General features: G+C 38.6%; 1 protein-coding gene and 1 long non-coding RNA gene across 4 annotated transcripts in view; one reads left to right on the top strand and one right to left on the bottom strand.

Moving 5' to 3' along the window:
* Positions 1-6,957, top strand: part of LOC133641512 (uncharacterized) — a 48,068-nt gene extending 41,111 nt beyond the window's left edge. The window contains exons 5-8 of one of the 3 annotated variants that reach the window (XR_009824292.1): positions 3,983-4,035; positions 4,149-4,201; positions 6,376-6,499; positions 6,611-6,957. This is a non-coding gene — a long non-coding RNA (uncharacterized LOC133641512). Of the gene's footprint in view, positions 1-3,982; positions 4,036-4,148; positions 4,206-6,324; positions 6,500-6,610 lie in introns of all 3 variants that reach the window. The other 2 variants (XR_009824290.1, XR_009824291.1) reach the window with 2 other exon arrangements.
* Positions 124-23,192, bottom strand: rhcgb (Rh family, C glycoprotein b). Its single transcript, XM_062035291.1, has 11 exons — positions 22,924-23,192; positions 16,863-17,055; positions 16,271-16,421; positions 15,325-15,472; positions 15,071-15,237; positions 14,849-14,986; positions 6,592-6,728; positions 6,387-6,511; positions 6,239-6,312; positions 6,105-6,172; positions 124-1,475 (listed from the first exon to the last, which is right to left on the bottom strand). The coding sequence occupies exons 1-11, from the start codon at positions 23,144-23,146 to the stop codon at positions 1,442-1,444; spliced, it is 1,458 nt and encodes a 485-aa protein (XP_061891275.1). The 5' UTR covers positions 23,147-23,192; the 3' UTR covers positions 124-1,441.
* Positions 23,193-23,906: the final 714 nt, after the last annotated feature.

Raw genomic sequence — 23,906 nt, 5'->3', positions numbered from 1 at the left:
GTGGTCAGAGTGCATTATGCATGTTATACAATGTGATACCTTAAAAACATTTTATTTTCAAAAACTATTCCTCTTCTAATTGACTCCTCATGACAGCACACAAAACATATTTAGTCATGTTATCAATCATGCATCCATCAATGCCTTAAGGCGGGGGTCAGCAACCCGCGGCTCTCAAGCCGCATGCAGCTCTTTAGTGCCGCCCCAGTGGCTCCCTGGAGCATTTTTAAAAAAGGATTGAAAATGTAAAAAGATGGGGGGAAAAATATTTTTTTTGTTTTAGTATGTTTTTTGTTTGAGGACAAACATGACACAAACCTTCCCAATGGTTGAAAAGCCCACTGTTTAATATGTTTGTGTGTATACTTCACTAATGAGAGTATTTGGTGAACATCGTTTTGTCCTACTAATTTTGGCGGTTCTTGAACTCACCCAGTGTGGACTGTGATGCAACAGTTAGTTTACATGTAAAATCCTCCACTCCTTCTTTGTCTCATTTTGTCCACCAAATGTTTTATACTGTGCATGAATGCACAAAGGTGAGCTTTGTTGATGTTATTGACTTGTTGGAGTGCTAATCAGGCATATTTGGTCAGTGCATGACTGCAAGATAACCAATGCTAACATGCTCCTTAGGCTAGCTGTATCTACATATTGCATCATTATGCCTCATCTGTAGGTATATTTGAGCACCTTTAATTTCCTTTACTTTTATCCTCTTTGTATATAATTTAGTTTTGCATGTATCATGACACATTATCTGTATGTAATATTGGCTACATTTCTGATATTTGTTTGTGTGCCATGTTGTTCCAGACCACAGCAAACATTACCTACCGTGCCAAAGAATGTAATAAATCTAACAAAAGAAGACAGCCTTAACTTGGACACAGAGATCTATACCTTTGGCCATTAAAAGCCAGTAATTTCCAGGAGTTATCTCACCTTCTGAGTAGCCTCTGATTTACTAATGGTTTCTAATGTTGTAAAAATGTGTTGAATTAATAATACATTTCAACATTTCTGTCAACAAAGATATGCTTCAGCCTGCGACACATAGTCATTTTGATTGTAGGCTATTATAGCTAATATAGACACTTACGTCATGTGTTGCCTTCATTATAACACTTATATAGAGCTTTTCATTTTTTGCGGCTCCAGACAGATCCGTTTTTTGTATTTTTGGTCCAATATGGATCTTTCAACGTTTTGGGTTGCCGACCCCTGCCTTAAGGAATAAAGTAGTCCATGTTGATTTTCGTACACACATGCATTTTATTCGGCAAATATGGGAAAAAAAATCCTCAAAAAAAGAAACTCTTTGGCTGGACAATAAATATTTGTAGAGGTGGGAAACATGATCGAATGAAATCTGTTTAGGAGGAGAATAAAAGGATACCAGCAGAGGACAGCAACCCTCCAAGTTCCAGATGATGCTGGGTCAGTTCTGCTCCATTGTGAAATTTGACTCTGTCCTGTAATCAAAAACATTTCACATAAAATGACACATTGGATTGGGATTGTGCCGAAAATGTAATTTCAGTTCTTATGTGTCTTGCACATGTTAAGAATGGACAAATAAAGCTGCTCTCTCATTAAGTATTTCATAAGATAATAAAGATAGGCTCCAGCACCCCCTGCGACCCAAAGAGGGACAAGTGGTAAAAAAATGGATGGATGGAATAAAGTATGGAAACAATAACTTATGTCTGACAGTGTGGTGACATTTTCAGGATTTAAGGTCACTTTAGAGTACATTATGTAGCTCACCCCCATAAACACATGTACAGTGTTAACATGACATTTTGCTGCCCCAACAACGTGTGTGTGTGTGTGTGTGTGTGTGTGTGTGTGTGTGTGTGTGTGTGTGTGTGTGTGTGTGTGTGTGTGTGTGTGTGTGTGTGTGTGTGTGTGTGTTTGCTCGCGCATTAAAGGCCTACTGAAAGCCACTACTACCGACCACGCAGTCTGATAGTTTATATATCAATGATGAAATCTTAACATTATAACACATGCCAATACGGCCGGGTTAACTTATAAAGTGACATTTTAAATTTGCCGCTAAACTTCCGGTTCGAAACGCCTCTGCGGATGACGTATGCGCGTGACGTAGCCCGGCGAACACGGGTATGCCTTCCACATTGAAGCCGATACGAAAAAGCTCTGTTTTCATTTCATAATTCCACAGTATTCTGGACATCTGTGTTCGTGAATCTGTTTCAATCATGTTCATTGCATTATGGAGAAGGAAGCCAAGCAAGCAAAGAAGAAAGTTGTCGGTGCGAAATGGACGTATTTTTCGAACGTAGTCAGCCACAACAGTACACAGCCGGCGCTTCTTTGTTTACATTCCCGAAAGATGCAGTCAAGATGGAAGAACTCGGATAACAGAGACTCTAACCAGGAGGACTTTTGATTTGGATACACAGACGCCTGTAGAGAACTGGGACAACACAGACTCTTACCAGGATTACTTTGATTTGGATGACAAAGACGCAGACGTGCTACTGTGAGTATGCAGCTTTGGCTTTTTTTTGCGTATGTACGTAACTTTTTAAAAATATATAAGCTTTATGAACCTTGGGTTAGGTGAACGGTCTTTTGGGCTGAGTGATTGTGTGTGTTGATCATGTGTTTGAATTGTATTGGCGTGTTCTATGGAGCTAGGAGCTAGCAGAGGAGCTAGCATAACACATACCGTACCTACGTGCGCGTCACGTACGTAACTTTTTAAAAATATATAAGCTTTATGAACCTTGGGTTAGGTGAACGGTCTTTTGGGCTGAGTGATTGTGTGTGTTGATCAGGTGTTTGAATTGTATTGGCGTGTTCTATGGAGCTAGGAGCTAGCAGAGGAGCTAGGAGCTAGCATAACAAACACGCAGGTGTTATTATGCAGGATTAATTTGTGGCATATTAAATATAAGCCTGGTTGTGTTGTGGCTAATAGAGTATATATATGTCTTGTGTTTATTTACTGTTGTAGTCATTCCCAGCTGAATATCAGGTACCGTGAGTATGCAGCCTTGGCTGCTAAACATTCGATAACTTGACCGTATGTGCGCGTCACGTACGTAACTTTTTAAAAATATATAAGCTTTATGAACCTTGGGTTAGGTAAACGGTCTTTTGGGCTGAGTGATGGTGTGTGTTGATCAGGTGTTTGAATTGTATTGGCGTGTTCTATGGAGCTAGGAGCTAGCAGAGGAGCTAGGAGCTAGCATAACAAACACGCAGGTGTTTTTATGCAGGATTAATTTGTGGCATATTAAATATAAGCCTGGTTGTGTTGTGGCTAATAGAGTATATATATGTCTTGTGTTTATTTACTGTTGTAGTCATTCCCAGCTGAATATCAGGTCACCCCCGGCTCTCACAGCATCTTCCCTATCTGAATAGCTTCAACTCCCCACTAGTCCTTCACTTGCACTTTACTCATCCACAAATCTTTCATCCTCGCTCAAATTAATGGGGAAATTGTCGCTTTCTCGGTCCGAATCTCTCTCACTTCATGCGGCCATCATTGTAAACAATAGGGAACTTTGCGTATATGTTCAACTGACTACGTCACGCTACTTCCGGTAGGGGCAAGCCTTTTTTTTATCAGATACCAAAAGTTGCAATCTTTATCGTCGTTGTTCTATACTAAATCCTTTCAGCAAAAATATGGCAATATCGCGAAATGATCAAGTATGACACATAGAATAGATCTGCTATCCCCGTTTGAATAAAAAAAATTCATTTCAGTAGGCCTTTAAACATCAAGCAGTAACTTTTACCATGAATTAATTAATGTGGACCCCGACTTAAACAAGTTGAAAAGCTTATTCAGGCGTTACCATTTAGTGGTCAATTGTATGGAATATGTACTGTACTGTGCAATCTACTAATAAAAGTCTCAATCAATCAAATTTACAGCCCTGTTGGTGATCAGCAGCTTCAGTTTGAAACCTTGAAATTCATGCTGTTTTTATGTGTTTAGTGAACCAATACTGCCACCAAGAGGACAATTAATGCAACAACAATAGGCAGCTGGTACGTGTTGTCAGGGGAGGCAGATCACGATCACATAATTAGACGTCAATATTTTTTATTTTCCCTGTATTATTTTAATTGGTAATGTCTAAAGTTGTTTTTTTTATTCGCAGAATTTGCACATTTTCTGGTCAAATACGTGGCAACACCTGAGATGAGGCTGATTGTAAGTAAGTACATTTTATTTATAAAGCACTTTTCACATATAAAACCACAAAGCGCTGTACAAAACATAGGTGAAGTAAAACAACAATTCAATCTAAAACAACAGGGGCAACATCATAAAAAGGATACAAAGTGGATTAGTTAAAAGGTGCATGAACTAAAAGCTTTACCAAAAAGAGAAGTTTTCAAATTGTTCAATCGTTCACAAATGCATGGCCCATTTTTTGTCAGTATGTCGTTAGTATGTTTGCAGAAACATTTATCATATATTACATACTATAACACATCATGTATTTATTGTAAGTATGACATCATTACTGCAGATACCATTGATTTCTCTTTTTTTTTAAATGGCAAAGACACACCTTTTTAATCAGGCTTTCTATTTATTATTTTAAACTCTTCAAAAGGTTCTTAGTTGTTGTTCTATTTTATTTATCGTTATTTTTACTACTATTACTATCAATAAGTTATGTATTTATTCATTTAATTATTTATTAATGATATATATTTTTTTACATATATTTAAAAATAATTGTATATACTGTATATTTTTTAGATTCCATACATGTTTAGTTATTCTCCAGTGTTTTTCGCTATCTCAGTGCCATGTCTTACTGTCAATAGTGCTGTGTGTGTGTGCATGTTCGTTTTACTGGTGTAAAGCACTTTGTGTTTCCTTTTGCATAAAAAGTGCTACATAAATCAAGTTTGATTGATTATTTTTGTTCAATTACACACAGCACAGTAGTCTGGCTCAGTGTGAAAGGCCGTATAGTATGCAAGATGGTAGGTGCTTATTGCTGCTGTCTTTCTACAGAAAGTCAAAGCGACATGGACTTTTTATAAGTTTTATAGAAAAATAATGTTCACCTACAGTGAATGATTCTCTAATTTTCTCTTGTTATCCTTTTAATGAGCAACTTTTAATCACATAAATTAGAGCACAGACAGAAAAAAAATTATAATCCAGATTATTAATAATTGACATGCAATTATTCTGGAATATAAAGTAAAGGAAAAAAAGGCATGAACCACACCATACAGTCGGAAATATTTGGACACTGACAGAATATTTATTTTGCCTTAATACACCACACTGTATTTAAAAATAAATAATGTCATTAAAGCAGGTGTGTCAAACTCATTTTCACGGTGGGCAGTAACTTTAAACATAGATTAAGGGCCATCTTGATTAGCCAACATTCTCCATCTGTTCCTACCTTACAAGGTAGCCCTATACTTCCTCACACACAAACACACACACACACACCTAGACTCAATCCACAAAAGGTACTTATTATCTTCTTTTTTCTATATACTATGTTTAATTTTGTTTGTTAATTTACTGCTTTAGGTGAGAACCTTGCATAAGACTTTTTGAGTTTCTTTTCTCACCTGCACTTATTTCTTATTATGTATTTCTCATTACTTGTCTGTTTTGTTTTGTTTGTGTTTTTTTTTTTTTTTTACAATGTTACCTTTTGTACTGTTTATATTGTGTGAATAAATAAATAAATAAAAAACACATTGGCAAAAAAAAGGGTGATCAACAACACTGCTCCCACTGAAAGAGAACGTAAGTGTTAACCCTGTAATACCATTTTTGTGTTTCATTGAGGTTCTGGTATGATATTGTTGAAAATAGACGTATAGCCTATGTTTGGGAAGTCTACTCTTAGTTTCAGCAGATACGATATGCTTTGAAATGCATCATGTATGCAGCCAAATTTCAAAAGCCATGTGGCCCTTGAGCCAAAAAGGTCGCCTACCCCTGTCATAAACATACAAAAAGAGTATCAGGACTTGTCAATATTGTAATTTGGGGGGGTGTAAACATTTTATTTTCCTTTGGGCGGGGCGGGGGGTACGCCAGCAAATAATTAAAGTAAGTAAAGACTTACACATCTTTGTTCAACATGTGGTTGTTGTACTGCAGTACTGGTGGAACACTTTCCTCATCATCAGGCACCTACAATTTAAATAATATAATGTTTGACTGAATCATAGAGGAAAGTCAGACATTTGGCTCACTAACCTCCCAGTAGACTTCATCGTCAAAGCAGTTGTCATCAGCTGGATCGCCCCAGATAGGTAACCTTAAAATAAAACCTGCGCCGACAGCAAAGACATCCTAAACTTGGACCAAAACACCTTTGCCACATTCGCCATCAGTGTCCACATACCAACCATGATGCCTCCACCTACACCAAAGCAGACGGCCACACAGATGCCCGCAGCCTGGTGACCCCCCTGCCTCGTCGGTGTCATGTCTTCAAAGTCACCATCAAAGTCAAAGGTGTTTTTCAGTCTTCAATGACAAATTCAATAAACACAAGTTGACACACATTACTACTGCACTTGTGGACTGCCGTTTTCCTCTTCACTCACCCTTCTTTCCCATAAACAGACTCGGACGCGGCTGCAGCAGTAATGGCTCCCACAATGCCACCGATAAGACCAGGCATGGCGTGAAGGTTGTGGACTCCACACGTGTCCTGGATCTTCAGGTGCTTCTCCATGAAGGGCTGCATAAGAAACATTACATCAGGACTAGACTATAAAACATTCCAAACAAGAAGTAAAAAAAAAAAAAAAAAGCAGTGGTACTTCACAGGGATGTAACAATAGGAAATAACAAAAATCAATAGGCACATTGTTAGAAAACCCACTAGTTTGAAAATGTTTTGTTTCTTATGCTTCACTGATAATGTTTAAGTCTTAGTATTTAATCTGTTTTTAGGTAAACAGTGAATAATAAATAAAATCTATTATTATTTATTATTTCTGGTGAGCATTGTGTCGTACTCTATTCAACAGTCCTTGAACGCACCGTAAAAAAAACCCTCTTTCTTTTCTTCTGAGTATAGAACAGGGGTCTCAAACTCAATTTGCCTGGGGGCCACTGGATGCAGAGTCTGGGTGAGGCTGGGCCGCAAGAAAAGATTTCTTAAAAAAATTATTTTTAAATGTCTTTATTTTTATTTTCAACACAACACAAAATAAAATCAAAATATAAATGAACAAAATGAGAATTAAGTAAATAAAGCAGTCATAAGTAATAACAAGAGAGGAGAAGTCTAGCAAAACTCCTAGCCATTATGGACAACACCTCCCACCCACTACACTCGGACCTTGCGGGGAGAATGAGCACGTTCAGTGGAAGGCTCAGACTCCCAAAATGCAACACGGAACGACACAGGAGGTCCTTCATACTGACAGCCATCAGACTGTATAATGCATATGTTCCTTGACTGCACTTAAATGTAGAGTTTATGTAGTATATGTAGAATATATTTATATTATTTATATATTATATATATAATATATTATATTATTTATTGTTATTCTTGTCTATTGTGAGCGAACTGTGGTGCTGAATTTCCCCCAGAGATCAATAAAGTACTTTCTATTCTATTCTAACAATAATAATTTGATTTCTCCAGTCAGCAACAATGTATACACATACACATAATGTGCAACCCGGTTCACTCTCTCATTTCCCTGGTATTTTGCATACTCCTCAGCATGTCTAGTGGTATAATGACGTTTTAAATTGTATTTCTTGTGCACCGCAACTTTCTCTGTGCAAATAAGACACGTCGGGGTGCCCCTGTGCTCAACAAAGAAATATTGCATCTCCCACTTTTCCTGGAATTGTCTTTGCTCATCACTAACCTTTCTCTTCACTGCAGGCTTTGAAAAAGACATATTTGGGGTTGTGGAATATATTTGTCTTTAACCGACGCACGGAGAATAATGTTATTTCCGCAATGTGTGTCGTTCCGCTTTTCCTCCCGACAGCAACACGGCGGTCGGCGGAAAGTACCGGGAAAAAGTGACGGCTCCCGGAGTGTTACACGGCGTCATATAAAAATATATGTAGTGTTCATCGTGTGAGGCAATGCAAATTAAACAATAAAAAAAACAAATAACGATTTGAATTGGTCCAGGTAATCGGGGACATTATTACTGACGGAAAGGTGTCGCGGTGTGACTGCAGCCAGGGACGTAAGACAACCCTCGTCTCCATGGCAACGTTTCTCTCGCTTTCACTCATTTGCCGCTTTTCCACTAACGCAGGGGTATTTTGGACCCAAATAACAAAAATCGTCTTTGTCTGGAGCCAACGGGAGGGGCGGGGGGGCTCGCTGTGGAGTTTACAGTTTTGGTAGCACAATTAGCCCCAATCACGACTAACGTGTTATACGTCCGATTCGCCCAGCGACTCTCTGTCGGAGTATCAGCGCTGGGGTCCAGTGCACCATACTTTTGTATTGTCGCTCGCTCCTTCGGAAGCTACCGCACCGCTCGTCTCCCCCGCTCGGACCAGCGGGAGCGAGAAAGACACACACAGTGACAGAGAGCGAGAGAGAGCGAGAGAGGGAGGGAGGGAGGGAGAGCGGGTGCGGGTCTCGTGGAAAAGCAGCAAAACGTTTCTCTGCGTGCATCACGCAAGTGACGTCAATGTTCGGCCCTTGAGAGCCATATACCACACCATGATTGGTAGATTCCTTGTAGCCCGGAAGAGTTAGGGCTACAAGGGATTCTGGGTATTTATTTTGTTGTGTTTATGTTGTGTTACGGTGTGGATGTTCTCCCAAAATGTGTTTGTCATTCTTGTTTGGTGTGGGTTCACAATGTGGAGCATATTTGTAACATTGATAACGTTTTTTTTATATGGCCACCCTCAGTGTGACATGTATGACTGTTGACTAAGTATGCATTGCAGTCGCTTACGTGTGTCTGTTGAAGCCGCATATAATATGTGACTGTGCAGGCACATTGTTAGTATGTAGAAAAAGTGGACGCTAAACCTCGTGTCTTCAATATTGTTGTCCTCAGTATTGTTGACTCAATATTGTTGTCCTCAGTATTGTTGACTCAATATTGTTGTCCTCAGTATTGTTGACTCAATATTATTGTCCTCAGTATTGTTGAAGGGTGAAAATCGGGAGGGTTGGCAAAAATGCTTCAGCTCCACACACAGCGCTGTCAAGCGCCATTCATATAATTCTCGCGGGCCGCACTAACATTAAACGTTCATACTAAGGTGCGGGCCGCACAATAACGTCTCGCGGGCCGCAATTGGCCCGCAGGCCGCATGTTTGAGACCCCTGGTATAGAACGATCATACTAAGAGACACTAAGAGACCACAACCTGTAGGTTCAATGTGCACAATTGAATAGATTAGTTGCTCAGACAGCAATGTTTTTATATAAATTTAGATTAGGGTATGTTGTTTCTAAATGGGAAAAGATGTTAATATCTCTTGTTTTCATGTTAGTATTTAAGTTAGCGAGCGGGTGCTGGTCAGTCTGTGAGTTTATCAAAGTGCAGTTATCAATCACGGTTTTTCAAGTTTTTCCTGCAATTATCATTAATACTGTGGGGAGCCGTGGCTAAGATGGTAGTGCAGCCGTCCAGCAACTTGAGGGTTCCTGGTTTGAGTCCAGCTTCCGCCATCCTAGTCACGGCCGTTGTGTCCTTGGACAAGACACTACACCCGCCTTTCTCCCGGTGCCGCTCACACATGTGTATGAATGTGAACGAAGGGGCCAATGGAGGGGCCGTAAGCGCAAATTGGCATCCATGCTTCCGTCAGTCTACACCAGGGCAGCTGTGGCTACAAATGTAGCTTACCACCATCAAGCAATTGTAAATGTGGAGTGAATGAATGATGGGTTCTCATTTCTTTCTGTAAAGCGCTGAGTGTCTACAAAAGTGCTTCATAAATTTAATCCATTATTATTAGTAGTAATAGTAGTATTGATACATCTCTAGTACCTCTGTTAGTAATTTGTTCCAAAATATTGAACATTGTACAAAAACTGAGGATATATGAATTTTTGTAAATATATTTCTTATCCAGACATAAAATTTAAAATATCAACAAAAAACACATTTTATAGAGAACTAAAAAAGTACTCGGAGAGTGCAGACCTCCGCCAGACCCTATATCCTAAAAGTGAAGAAGGCCTGAATTCAGAAAAGCGTCACTATTTCTTATCCCATTTCCTGAAAGTTTCATCAAAATGTGTCCAATACTTGTTGAGCTATCTCAAGAGGAATTAAAGACATGGAGTGAACACAGTCATCAACTATCTTTGTCTCTACGGGGTCGTTGGCATACACACATTAAGAAACGTAAACATTAAGGTAACGCAGCAAACATGGTCTGGATTAGCCCCACAATCTAATCAGTTATTCTTTATAACACTTTGGACATTTTCTTAAAGTTTCATTAAAATCTGCCTATAACTTTTGTAGGTATTTAACGTTACTAACGAACCAATGGCAATGATTACATAACCTCCTGGCAGACGTAATAATCATAGTTTTACATGCAGAAAACTACGTAAAATACACTTTTACCTCGATTGAAGACTCTTTAGAGTACCTTTGCACTTTGCTACGAGTTATTTTCTTGATTTCAATAGTGTTTAGCACCTTTTTAAACACGCACTACTGCCTTTGGCCCCACGGTAGCTTATTTTGCATTTTTACTCAATAAAAAACAACACAGAGACAGAGTCGCCAACACTTGGGGTTCTTTGTTTGGGCACTCGATTCCACGGAATAATACATGGCACACAGACTAGTTTGCTTTGTTTTGTTTGTCTGTGTGTTAAACGAGACAGTGTGCAAAAACCGGGGCATAATTTTGGCAACATTTTTTGTCAAAAACCAAATCATACGAAAAGTAGAGCATACAAAAAAAACGAAGCACTAGTGTACACATAGTTATACACTAATGTACAAAACAACATGTATAATGCACAGAGCTCTGACGAATGTACTTGTTTTGACTACTTCCTGGCTATAAACACCAGTTATTTTTTATAGTGTAGACCAGGGGTGCCCAAACTTTTTGTCTCCAAGGGCCAAAGAGAAAATGTGCCAATCGGCTGCGGGCCAAACACAGCGATTTTATTCGTGACATACAAACAGCCTAATGCAGTGGTTCTTAACCTGGGTTTGATCGAACCCTAGGGGTTCGGTGAGTCGGCCTTTGGGGTTCGGCGGAGCCTCCGCCGCAGAGGTCAGGACACATCCGACTCATCGTGTAAATAAAAACTTCTCCCTATCTGCGTATTATGGATACCCCCAAACAATGTTCCCTCTAATTTTTTATATGCGTGGACCTACTCAGTGACATAGTGGTTAGAGTGTCCGCCCTGAGATCGGTAGGTTGTGAGTTCAAACCCCGGTCGAGTCATACCAAAGAGTATAAAAATGGGACCCATTACCTCCCTGCTTGGCACTCAGCATCAAGGGTTGGAATTGGGGGTTAAATCACCAAAAAAGATTCTCGGGCGCGGCCACCGCTGCTGCCCAGTACTCCTCTCACCTCCCAGGGGGTGATCAAGGGTGATGGGTCAAATGCAGAGAATAATTTCGCCACACCTAGTGTGTGTGTGACTATCAGTGGTACTTTAACTTAGATGTGCACACTGTGGCCACACCAGCAGCACACCTGTCCCAAACCTGACTAAATACCACGTTAATGACCACAAAAGGGACAAGCGGTAGGAAATGGATGGATGGATGGATGTTTTATTATTATATTCAAATGATAGCAGTCATTTCCATGGGATTATTTTCTAAAATAAGTGTTTTGGCCACTTACAATGACAATAACAAAAAATATAGTTTTTCATGAGCTGTGTACTAGTAGTGAAGTGAAGTGAATTCTATTTATAAAGCGCTTTCCTCTAGTGAAACCCAATATCTAAGTTACATTTAAACCAGTGTGGGTGTCACTGGGAGCAGGTGGGTAAAGTGTCTTGCCCAAGTGACTACGATGGCGGAAGCGGGGATCGAACCTGGAACCCTCAAGTTGCTGGCACGGCCACTCTACCAACCGAGCTATACCGCCCCACAAGTAGTATTGTATGTCTGGGTGGGGGTACTGCTTTGGAAATAATCTGTACCACTTTCCGATAACGCATTTATTTCCCACTAAAACATTCACATGTTGCACAATGAGATGTAAACATGGGATCATGTGTACATTCCTGTAACTTTCTGTTGATAAAATATATCTTTATTAGTATGTCTTTAATATAATATCATTTTATGATTAATATTTATAAATTAAGATTAAATTAAAAAAAAAACATTTTATTTTTCACTAAAGAAGGGTTTGGTGAATGCGCATATGAAACTGGTGGGGTTCAGTACCTCCAACAAGGTTAAGAACCACTGGCCTAATGTATGTAATTCAGTTCTTTTCCATCCATCCATTTTCTACCGCTTATTCCCTTCGGGGTCGCGGGGGGCGCTGGAGCCTATCTCAGCTACAATCGGGCGGAAGGCGGGGTACACCCTGGACAAGTCGCCACCTCATCGCAGGGCCAACACAGATAGACAGACAACATTCACACTCACATTCACACACTAGGGCCAATTTAGTGTTGCCAATCAACCTATCCCCAGGTGCATGTTTTTGGAGGTGGGAGGAAGCCGGAGTAGTCAGTTCTTTTAATTAGTGCGAAATATTAACGGATGGCAACTAATTACCCTTGCAGACATGCCATCAAAGATTATGTGAGCTTGAGAGAGGTCAATTTGAACATGTATTACATTTCAGAAGCCAACCTTTTGCCGGCCAAATGCAACAACCAGGCCGGCCAATGTTGGCCCGCGGGCCCCATTTTGTAACACTAATACTAGATCATTAAGTACATACTCTTGTTCCTGTGGTTCTCATTGGGCTAAATATGGTACCCCGGGCACTACATTTGGTGCTGCTATTACAATAAGTTCCTTGAATCCTTAGTAAAATTAAGTTTGCATGTAAGTGTATGGTGCCTCTCTAAAACAATAAAAACAGGCACAAATAGATACATCTTCTCATATGTCAGTATCAACATATCTACTCCTTACTTTTGCTCCATCCCTCAGCCTCACATATAAATCCATTTGGTGGACAAAGGGTTGTTTATGCTTTTGTCAAACAACACTAAAGATGCTGTTTGTTGGGAGTCTTTTTTTTGTTAAGAGTCTTTTAAAGTGCAGAAGAGGCAGAGTGTTCTCACACCACAGTTCCATTTCGTTGCAATCTAGCTGTCCGGAAACACAGGATACACATATTTTATCAACATGGTGAATTTGCTTGCAGAAGTAACTCGCTAATAAGTGTGCCTGCAGTTCGTAGGCGCTTGCATTCCGCATACCCACACAGGCTAAACCAGGGGTCGGCAACTCAAAATGTTGAAAGAGCCATATTGGACCAAAAATACAAAAACAAATCTGTCTGGAGCCGCAACAAATTAGAAGCCATATTACATACAGATAGTGTGTCGTGAGATATACATTAAATTGAGATGACTTAAAGGAAAGTAAATGAGCTCAAATATAGCTACAAATGAGGCATAATGATGCAATATGTACATATAGCTAGCCTAAATAGCATGTTAGCATCGATTAGCTTGCAGTCATGCAGTGACCAAATATGTTTGATTAGCACTCCACACAAGTCAATAACATCAACAAAACTCACCTTTGTGTATTCACGCACAACGTTAAAAGTTTTGTGGACAAAATGAGACAGAAAAAGAAGTGGCATAAAACACGTCCTAGAAAGTCGGAGAAAGTTATACATGTAAACAAACTAAAGGTGAGTTCAAGGACCGCCAAAATTAGTAGGACAAAACGGCGCTCGCCAAATACTCGAATCAGTGAAGCATGTTTAATATAAACAGTGTGCTTTATAACAATTAGGGAGGTTTGTGTCATGTTTGTCCTCCTACAGAAACCTAATTAAAACAAAAAAATATATTTTTTTCCCCTCATCTTTTATCCATTTTTCATGCATTTTTGAAAAAGCTTCAGAGAGCCACTAGGGCGGCGCTAAAGAGCCGCATGCGGCTCTAGAGCCGCGGGTTGCCGACCCCTGGGCTAGACTGACACATTTTCCACACCACCAAAATGCCATGACGGTCCGCAGCAATTTACATTTCATCAATTGTTTGGATTAATGCAACTATCGATATATTTCCATTATTTTCCTTTGAGAAAATATTACTTCCCATTACTTTTCCAGGACCTGGAAATTGCATTTTAAAATGTCATTACTTTCCAGGTTTTTATGACCTGGAAAACGAACTCTGTAGTAGGTAACACACCTGACTTTTGGTTTGCTGGTGCGGGATCAATTTAATTCAGTGACTTACCCACCAATTGACAATTTAGAGCAGGGGTCGGCAGCCCAAAATGTTTAAAAAGCCATATTGGACCAAAAATACAAAAAAAAAAATCTGTCTGGAGCCGCAAAAAATTAAAAGCCTTATATAAGTGTTATAATAAAGGCAACACATGATGTAAGCGTCTATATTAGCCTACTATCAAAGGCTGACGCTAATCTTCGTTGACACACATTTTTTCAACATTGGAAATAATTAGTAAAATGGAGGTTTCTCACAGGAAGAGATAACTTCTGGAAATTACTGATTTAGAATGGCCAAAGGTATAGATGTGCGTATCCAAGTTTAAGGAAACTGCAGGCTGTCTTCTTCTAATGGATTTATTACAATCTTTGCAAGCTGCGTAAGAGTTTAAATTTGGAACCAAAAACACCCCTGATTAGTTACTTTAAGATCTTAAGTCCTAAGACAGTTGATCAAAACTCAGAGTGAAGAATACCGTGAGGAAGATATATCCCAGCGTGGAGATGACACCACAGCAGAAGCCAACTATTAGAGAGCCGTAAGGCATCAGCATGAACTCTGCTGCAGTTCCAACTGCCACACCTCCAGCCAGAGTGGAGTTCTGGATGTGAACCTGTAAAGCAGAAGAAGAAACTTGCTTCATAAACACTTGATTATGGAACAAAAAATGGTTTTCATTCTTATCAGAGGATGTTACCATGTCCAGTTTGCCATGCTTCTCAAAGAGGCTTGAGATGGCGACAGTGGTGAGCACTGTTGCTGCCAAGGCCAGGTAGGTGTTAATGGCGGTCCGGTGCTGCCCATCCCCATGGTCAGTGATGGCTGAATTGAAACTGGGCCAGAACATCCACAGAAAGATAGTTCCTACCCATAAGAACAGCGGGGCGCAAAATCACAAAGTCCCTCACAGAATGAAGACAGTAAAGTTGTGCAGCTTCATCTCATATCTACCAATCATAGCGAAGACATCTGAGTGGTAGACCGAGCCCTGCAGACGACTGCTCTGGTCTAAGTTTGGTCGATAGAGCATCCACGAGATGGCAAGGCCGTAATAAGCCCCGAATGTGTGGATCACCATGGAGCCTCCTGCATCACGGGCCTTTAGGGGATACCATGCACTATTTATTGTACATATTTTTAAGTGGTGAGAAATATTGCATGTATAGTAGTACCTCAATTTAAGAGATTAATTGGTACTGTGATAGAGCTCTTAACTCAAAACACGTGGATCTCAAATCAATGTCTACTACTGAAATGAATTTAATTATCATGTTTTAATATGTAACACACCTTTAAAAACAATTTATAAAAACAAGACAATATAATCTATTACAAACAACCACAGTAGTTTTATAGAGTAATGCAATAATATTGTACAGCATTTACCTCAGAGAGTTGACTTCTAAGGTATCTCTTTTCAGTCAAACACACCATCGGCAGCGTTTCCATATTTGAATGGATAATTATTTGCATTAAGATATTATATGTACATTCTTGGCTAGCGTTATTGACTCATTCTGCTTCAGTTTAGTGCAGACTAACAGCAATACGCTTCAATTGCTTTGTCAAGTTGGCAGCACGCTCAATCATGTTTTTGTTTATTTATTTATTTTTATTCAAAGAATATAATCTGCTTCTTCTCCTCAGCACGGTCCTTTACACTCACTTTATTCCTTCCCATGGTTGGAAAAAGTTAAGTTGATCACTCGCTATAAGCTAATGCTAGCGAGTAAGACCGACGTTTTGGTCGGATCGTACATCTATGGGATGCAGAACAGATAACGGAGAGACAGCTCTTATCTCAAGACACTCTTTAATTTGGACACTCTCAAGTTGAGGTACCACTGTATATCCATGTACAAAAAGAGACACTACTGTAAACATAAGTCCAACTTACATGTATGACACTGAGGATGATATATTCCTCCACGGCAAACAACGTGACGCCAAACAGAGTCAATACCATCAGCTGAACTGGACTGACTTTACCCAGCACGGCTCCATAAGCAATTAAGCAGCCCGCCACACAGAAATCTGCATTAATTAAGCTTTGAGGAGGATAAAAAAAAATAGAAATAGTTCATCACTGTTCATCTGAAAAGCACAAGCTGAGCATAATGCCTCTACATTCCAATAGCATCATCATTTTTCTGAAGTGTGAAGCCTCTGTTTACGTTATCTGACCAGTCAACCGTTAAAAACCGCTATTAGAGCTAACGTATCCCTATGGGAACGTTGGACTGGTTTCTCCAGCATCACTTGTTTTCTTTGTGTGGAAACCATGCAGGTGGAAACATATTCCATCAGAAACTTTTTTGTAGTAATACAAAACAACTATGTGTCACTTGACTGTATATTTACAAATAGCTTGGCAAGGTTTATTAGTTTTAGACATGTTTACCAAATTCAACGTGTCCAAAAAGGAGTAGGATGAAACACATTTTATTTAATCCTACAATGCTGTTTTAGCTGGAGGACGAAACACATACCTCTCGATTCCTATTTTGATCTTTCCATCGGTCCAGTCCAGGGAGTGGAACCAGCCCTGCATGAGCAGCGCCCATTGGATGCCAAAAGCTGCGATGAGGAAGTTGAAACCCACAGCACCGAAGCTGTAGCGCTTGAGAAAAGTCATCAGGAAGCCAAATCCTACAAAGATCATCACATGGACATCCTGGAAACCTTAACCAGTGATTATGTTTGCGGTTGAAGGGACAGAGAATAGCACAAAAAGATAAATTAGTGTGGTTTATTTAGAAACAGCAAATAACCATATTGACCAGAATATATCACACCTCTTTTTTTAATTATGGAATTAAGTAAAGAAGTTATTTATCTCATCATAAGTGACTTACCGAGTTATGAAGAAAACGGTTGTATTACCACAATACTGATTGTGATGTGTAAAATGTGTAGATACAGAGTACAAGGAGTGAACATATGTTTTTAAATTGAAATTGTTATGAAATAGAAAATGGGTAGGATTAAATTAGCATTGCTTCTTCCTACCCTTTTTTGGACATGTTGTAAAGACGTTTTAAACATTACAAAATGGATGGATGTGATGCATCATTTTGAAACTATATATGTTCAAATATAACTAATCTGAATCTTTTTTCAAGTCCCGTTTATATTATAGGGGGAAAGGTTTGTTTAAAATGAAATATAGACAAAATATGATACGCCGCAATTGTTCTCACTTTTCACTGACTCTGCTTCATTGATCACAATTATCTTAAAACGTGCATTATCATGCCTCCTCTGTTTGCTAACACTTTTTCCCAGTGTCACGGTTGCATCTATTAGTCTCTACTGTGTGTGAGTGACAGAAAGAAAGGCTGTGCCTCGTTTAGGGGGAAATTGTTTGGCCCCATCGGTTGGATTGCATGTATAAATCTCTAGACTGAATAAAAGACACTGTTTTTTTTCTACGGAAAACAGCTTATATTTGGGTCAATACTGTAGTAGCCCCTTCTGTATTATGACATGTAGTTCTCTATTGTCATCATCTATCCAAATCTCAAGTAAATGAATGATCAAAATAAAGATTCAAAAGTGACATGGATGCCTTTAAAGTGGTGCAATTAACAACCCATTTTGCCCCCAAAAGTCTTAACAGCTGGTATTGAGAATATTTTGCTGTAATTTGTTAGTCAAAAATAAAAAAACTCACATGCATTTTCATTTCCTTTGGATTTAATATAGAAGCTTTAATAAAAAAAATTCCTGCTTACACAAACGGTTAATAGGTGTACAGACTATATATTTACAGTAGTGTTGTAACGATATATTTTGGTACAGGTACTAACATTTTTTCGGTACGTTTCGGTACTTTTCTAAATAAAATGGACCACAAAAAAATTGCATTATTGGCTTTATTTTAACAAAAAATCTTACGGTACATTAAACATATGTTTCTTATTGCAGTTAAGTCCCTAAATAAAATAGTGAACATACTAGACAACTTGTCTTTTAGTAGTAATTAAACAAACAAAGGCTCCTAATTAGTCTGCTGATGTATGCAGTAACATATTGTGTCATTTATCATTCTATTATTTTGTCAACATTATTAAGGACAAGTGGTAGAAAATGAATTAATAGTCTACTTGTTCATTTACTGTTAATATCTGCTTACTTCCTGTTCCAACATGTTCTATCTACACTTCTGTTAAAATGTAACAATCACTTATTCTTCTGTTTGATACTTTACATGAGTTTTTGATGATACCACAAATTCGGATATCAATCCGATACCAAGTCGTTACAGGCTCATACATTGGTCATATTCAAAGTCCTCATGTGTCCAGGGACATATTTCCTGAGTTTATAAACATCATATATATTTTGAAAAAACGAAAGAAGATGTTGTGATGCCAAAAAATATCGACGTAAACATAGTAGTATCGACTCGATACGTGCTTGCACTTGATATCATTACAGTGGATATTAGGTGTAGATCCACCAATGGCGTTCGTTTACATTTTGATGCCGGTGATCTACGGTGTGTAGTGAAGCATGTTTAGCTATTCCTCGTCCTGCAGGGATAATACTTGTAAGAAACTTACTTTATTTGTCGCCATGGAGGCGAGGATTGGTGATTTAGAAGTAGCTAAAACACTGCCGACGGTGGATGGACGTTAGCCGCTAGCTATCTAGCCATGTCTTAAAGCACCTCTTCCTGAGAGCGTTTCAGTGTTATAACTTCACCTTTATCGTTAGTTTTTAAGCCAAAATGTGTCTGTTCTCCCTTTTCTGTCTACACACTGTGTCTGCTTGTAAGTACTCTGTGACTGTGTGCCGCCGAACATGCTCGTCTGCTCGTAAACCAGCAATGTTACGACGTGACTTCGACGCGGGCACAGCGGGGTGTGGGACCGGTACTTTTCAGAGACGGTATCGTACCGAAAGTGATTCCTTAGTATCGCGGTACTATACTAATACCGGTATACCGTACAACCCTAATTTACGGTTGTTTATATTTTGAACAAAGTATATAAACACAGGCCTTGTAAAGCAATGGGAGCTGATAAAGTGTAAAACATCAATGAAGTATATGTTTTGCAAACTATGCACACATTTATGTGCAATAAAAAAAAAACATAGGTTTGCTAATTAATCCAGCTGTTCTTTTTGTGGTTAAGGTTACACTTATAACAAGGTATAACAAAATTAATAAAATCACAAGTTGATGCAATGTTATTGAAAAAAATAAGCCTCAAATGATCACAACTTTTGCAGGAACATTCTAAAAAACTGCTGTGCATTCTGGCACGGTAGAAATAATTTTGAGTTTGAATAAGGGGCTGATGTACTCGTTAATTTATGGATCATTTTCTGCCGTGCCTTGCCTAGTAACTACAGTAACTCTCTCAGGTGTGCCCTGGAGTGTTACATAATCAAAGCTTATTGGCTAAATGGCCAGGCGGACCATTCTCTATCAACACATACATGCTTTCAAAATAAAACACCTGTCTCTGGGTATATTTTCAAATATGGACATGCCGTTATGCACATCAATGGTGGGAGTTGGCACACTATCTGCTTTGTTTGCCATTCTGAACCCAATTTTTGTCTCAGTCCACCTCGTTTATGCAGAGGCAGTTTTTACGATGGGCAATGTGGGCGACCGCCCAGGGTGCAATCTCCCCACTCAAAAAAACTTGCCACTTCTCTTCTAGACTACCACTCTAATGAAGCACGGTGCCTAATAAAAGACTGACATGGAGAATATACATTTTTTTTCCACGTCAAGTTAGTTGAGTGGGCACTGGGGCATCCCATATTACTATTGTGTTTTTTCTTGTGCATGAGGACGAGCTCAGAGTTCAAAATGGACAAAGGTGTTTTCAGGCTAAAGCTTATCAATACGTATACCTGAGGTCCACTTCGTCACAGGAACAGCTTTCTGGACTTGCCATCATCAGCAATATCAATCATGCGTTTGTACAACAGATTGTGTATGATGATGTAATGATTAGATTTTGCATCAAAGACGCTAAAAAGTCAGGTTTTAGATTGCACTTTACGCCTGTACTATCTATTTCAAATTATATTTATTTTATTCATCTGTATTTGTGTGACAAAGGTTTTGTACGATTTACATTGCTATTCACGTTGACATACAGTATTTACTTTATCTTTTTGTATTTAAGATTATAGATGATAAAATATTGTGTTTGTCTGTTGCTGATTCTGGGTTGGGGGTTAGGGGGGGCTCAGAGGGGTTCTCTTGCTCAGGGCTCCAAACAGGCTAGGACCGCATCTGCTTTCATAAACCAATTCTCGAAACTAAACGGATACCAGCATAACCCAGTAAGTGTTATTTACAAAACATGTCCACAGCTATCTGAATGGTACAACATGTTTTCACTATAAAATATTTGATGAAATTGTGACAAACAGCAGAGTAAAAACTATTAAAACCCACATTTACAGAAGTCTTTCATTACCTCACTAAACAAAATGACTCCAATTTGCGACTTGATTTAATAATATTGCTCTCAACTAGGGATGTCCGATAATGTCTTTTTGCCGATATCCTATATTGTCCAACTCTTTAATTACCGATATCAACCGATACGATATATACAGTCGTGGAATTAACACATTATTATGCCTAATTTGGACAACCAGGTATGGTGAAGATAAGGTCCTTTTTAAAAATAATAATAAAATAAAATAAAATAAATACATTTAAAACATTTTCTTGAATAAAAAAAGAAAGTAAAACAATATAAAAACAGTTACCTAGAAACTAGTAATTAATGAAAATGAGTAAAATTAACTGTTAAAGGTTAGTACTATTAGTGGACCAGCAGCACGTACAATCATGTGTGCTTACGGACTGTATCCCTTGCAGACTGTGTTGATATATATTGATATATAATGTAGGAACCAGAATATCAATAACAGAAAGAAACGACCCTTTTGTGTGAATGAGTGTAAATGGGGGAGGGAGGTTGTTTGGGTTGGTGCACTAATTGTAAGTGTATCTTGTGTTTTTTATGTTGATTTAATTTAAAAAAACAACAGGGTGTACCCCGCCTTCCGCCCAATTGTAGCTGAGATAGGCTCCAGCGCCCCCCGCGACCCCGAAGGGAATAAGCGGTAGAAAATGGATGGATGGATGGAACAACAAAAACGATACCGATAAGAAAAAAAAAGATAACGATAATTTCCAATATCACATTTTAAAGCATTTATCGGCCGATAATATCTACGTCTCTACTCTCAACACATTATTTATCAAAGGGATATGTTTTATTAATTGTTATAGTGTGGTTTATGTGAAACATGTTGCAACTGGATCTTCACAGAAAACAAGCACCAGTGGATGGCAGCAACATAGGTAATTATTATAGCAATATGTATACACAAATAACTTGTTTTTATCTCATTCTGAACTCTTTTTAAATGCAGACGGTGTGTTTACAAAATTGATACTTAAATAATTTAATCTAGAGCAGTTATTCTTAAACTTTTTCAACCAAGTACTAATTTAGAAAACACTTGGCTCTCCAAGTGCCACCATAGAGACCAACATTAAAATACAGTGGCATATTAGGCCTAAGTAATAATTCAAAACAAAGCAGAGGTTTTATTGAATAAGTATATTTAATATTTTGGCTACTGTAACATTACACGCAAGTTTGAACAGTAACACTGTGTTTGTTATTGGAAAATAAAACACTTTACATTAATCAAGTGATTCTTTAGCATACCACTAGTGCAGGTGTCAAACTACAGGCCCATAGGCCAGATCGGGCCCGTCACATATTTTAATGTGGTCCACAAAAGCCTAGAAATAATGTGCGTACTTTAATCTTTGTTATTAGTTTTATTCATTGTTTCCATTTTGACAGAAATTTTTTTTTATGTAATGCATGAAATTTGATATGTTTTAAACGTTTAGTATCTGCTCATAGACCAAATATTTTTTTATTATTAGAAGTGAGAATCTTTCTCACGATTTGATCCAATTCCGATTCTTAGGGTGACAATTCGATTCTGAATGAATTCTCGTTTCAACCCGATTCTCGCAATGTATTATTTTGTTTGAATATTAATAAAAACTTTTACAAAACTGGTTGCAATTTTTTACAATTAGATTGTTAAAAAAACTTTTTTAAGTAGACTTTTGAAAATTATTATTTAATTTAGAATGGACATAAATAACAATGGCGATTCAGATGTGAATCGATTCTTGAGCACCCCTGATCATTATATACCGTATTTCAATTCCTTAGAAAAAATAAAAACTTAAATATCTGCTTGTCTCACCTTGACATATGATTTCAAAGCAAGCTATCCATCATTTTTTATATACAAAAATTAAATAATCAAATGCATAGGAAATTGTGTAATGGTATAATCTATATTCACACATTCACAGGTACAAGCGTCCCTCTGAAGGCAGCCTTAAGTGCGACGTGGCCCTCAATGAAAAGGAGTTTGACACCCCTGCACTAGTGGCACATGTACCACAGTTTTAAGAATCACTTATCTAGAGAGTGACCCAACCTGACAACCATGACATTGTTTAACACTTACTTGGATATCTGAAGTAGAAGTCATTGTCAATGTCACTGGATATATTATGGACTTTCTTGTAGTCTACCCAGTGTGGATCCGCCTCCTCGTTATAACGGATAAAAACTCCAAACAAGATGATCATGGCTGTTTGCCACACGATGCACACTGCTGGAAGACTTAAACGGATATTTGTATTTTTGGTGCGGTCACAAAACTCCCTGAAGCTTTGAATGCAGCCCATCTTGGAGGATAGCTTGGTCGTTATTCAGTATGCCCTTTGGAAAAGTACAGTACCTGCCTGAGTGAAAGTCACCAGCATCATCAGCTCGGGTGAGGGTAAGCCAAGATGAGGACACACCCACAGTTACTCCCTCTACGGTAGTTCTGCAAATGTCACGTGTTGATGCAACACAACACACAAATTGATTATAACACAAACCCCGTTTCCATATGAGTTGGGAAATTGTGTTAGATGTAAATATAAACGGAATACAATGATTTACAAATCCTATTCAACCCATATTCAATTGAATGCACTACAAAGACAAGATATTTGATGTCCAAACTCATAAACTTTATTTTTTTTTGCAAATAATAATTAACTTAAAATGTCATGGCTGCAACACGTGCCAAGGTAGTTGGGAAAGGGCATGTTCACCACTGTGTTACATGGCCTTTCCTTTTAACAACACTCAGTAAACGTTTGGGAACTGAGGACACACATTAGTTAAGCTTCTTAGGTGGAATTCTTTCCCATTCTTGCTTGATGTACAGCTTAAGTTGTTCAACAGTCCGGGGGTCTCCGTTGGGGTATTTTAGGCTTCATAATGCGCCACACATTTTCAATGGGAGACAGATCTGGACTACAGGCAGGCCAGTCTAGTACCCGCACTCTTTTACTATGAAGCCACGTTGATGTAACACCTGGCTTGGCATTGTCTTGCTGAAATAAGCAGGGGCGTCCATGGTAACGTTGCTTGGATGGCAACATATGTTGCTCC

Source organism: Entelurus aequoreus, linkage group LG24 (genome assembly GCF_033978785.1).
Source record: "Entelurus aequoreus isolate RoL-2023_Sb linkage group LG24, RoL_Eaeq_v1.1, whole genome shotgun sequence".
Taxonomy (NCBI): domain Eukaryota; kingdom Metazoa; phylum Chordata; class Actinopteri; order Syngnathiformes; family Syngnathidae; genus Entelurus; species Entelurus aequoreus.
The sequence above is the reverse complement of the archived record's forward strand: the minus strand, read 5'-3'. Positions and strand labels throughout refer to the sequence as shown.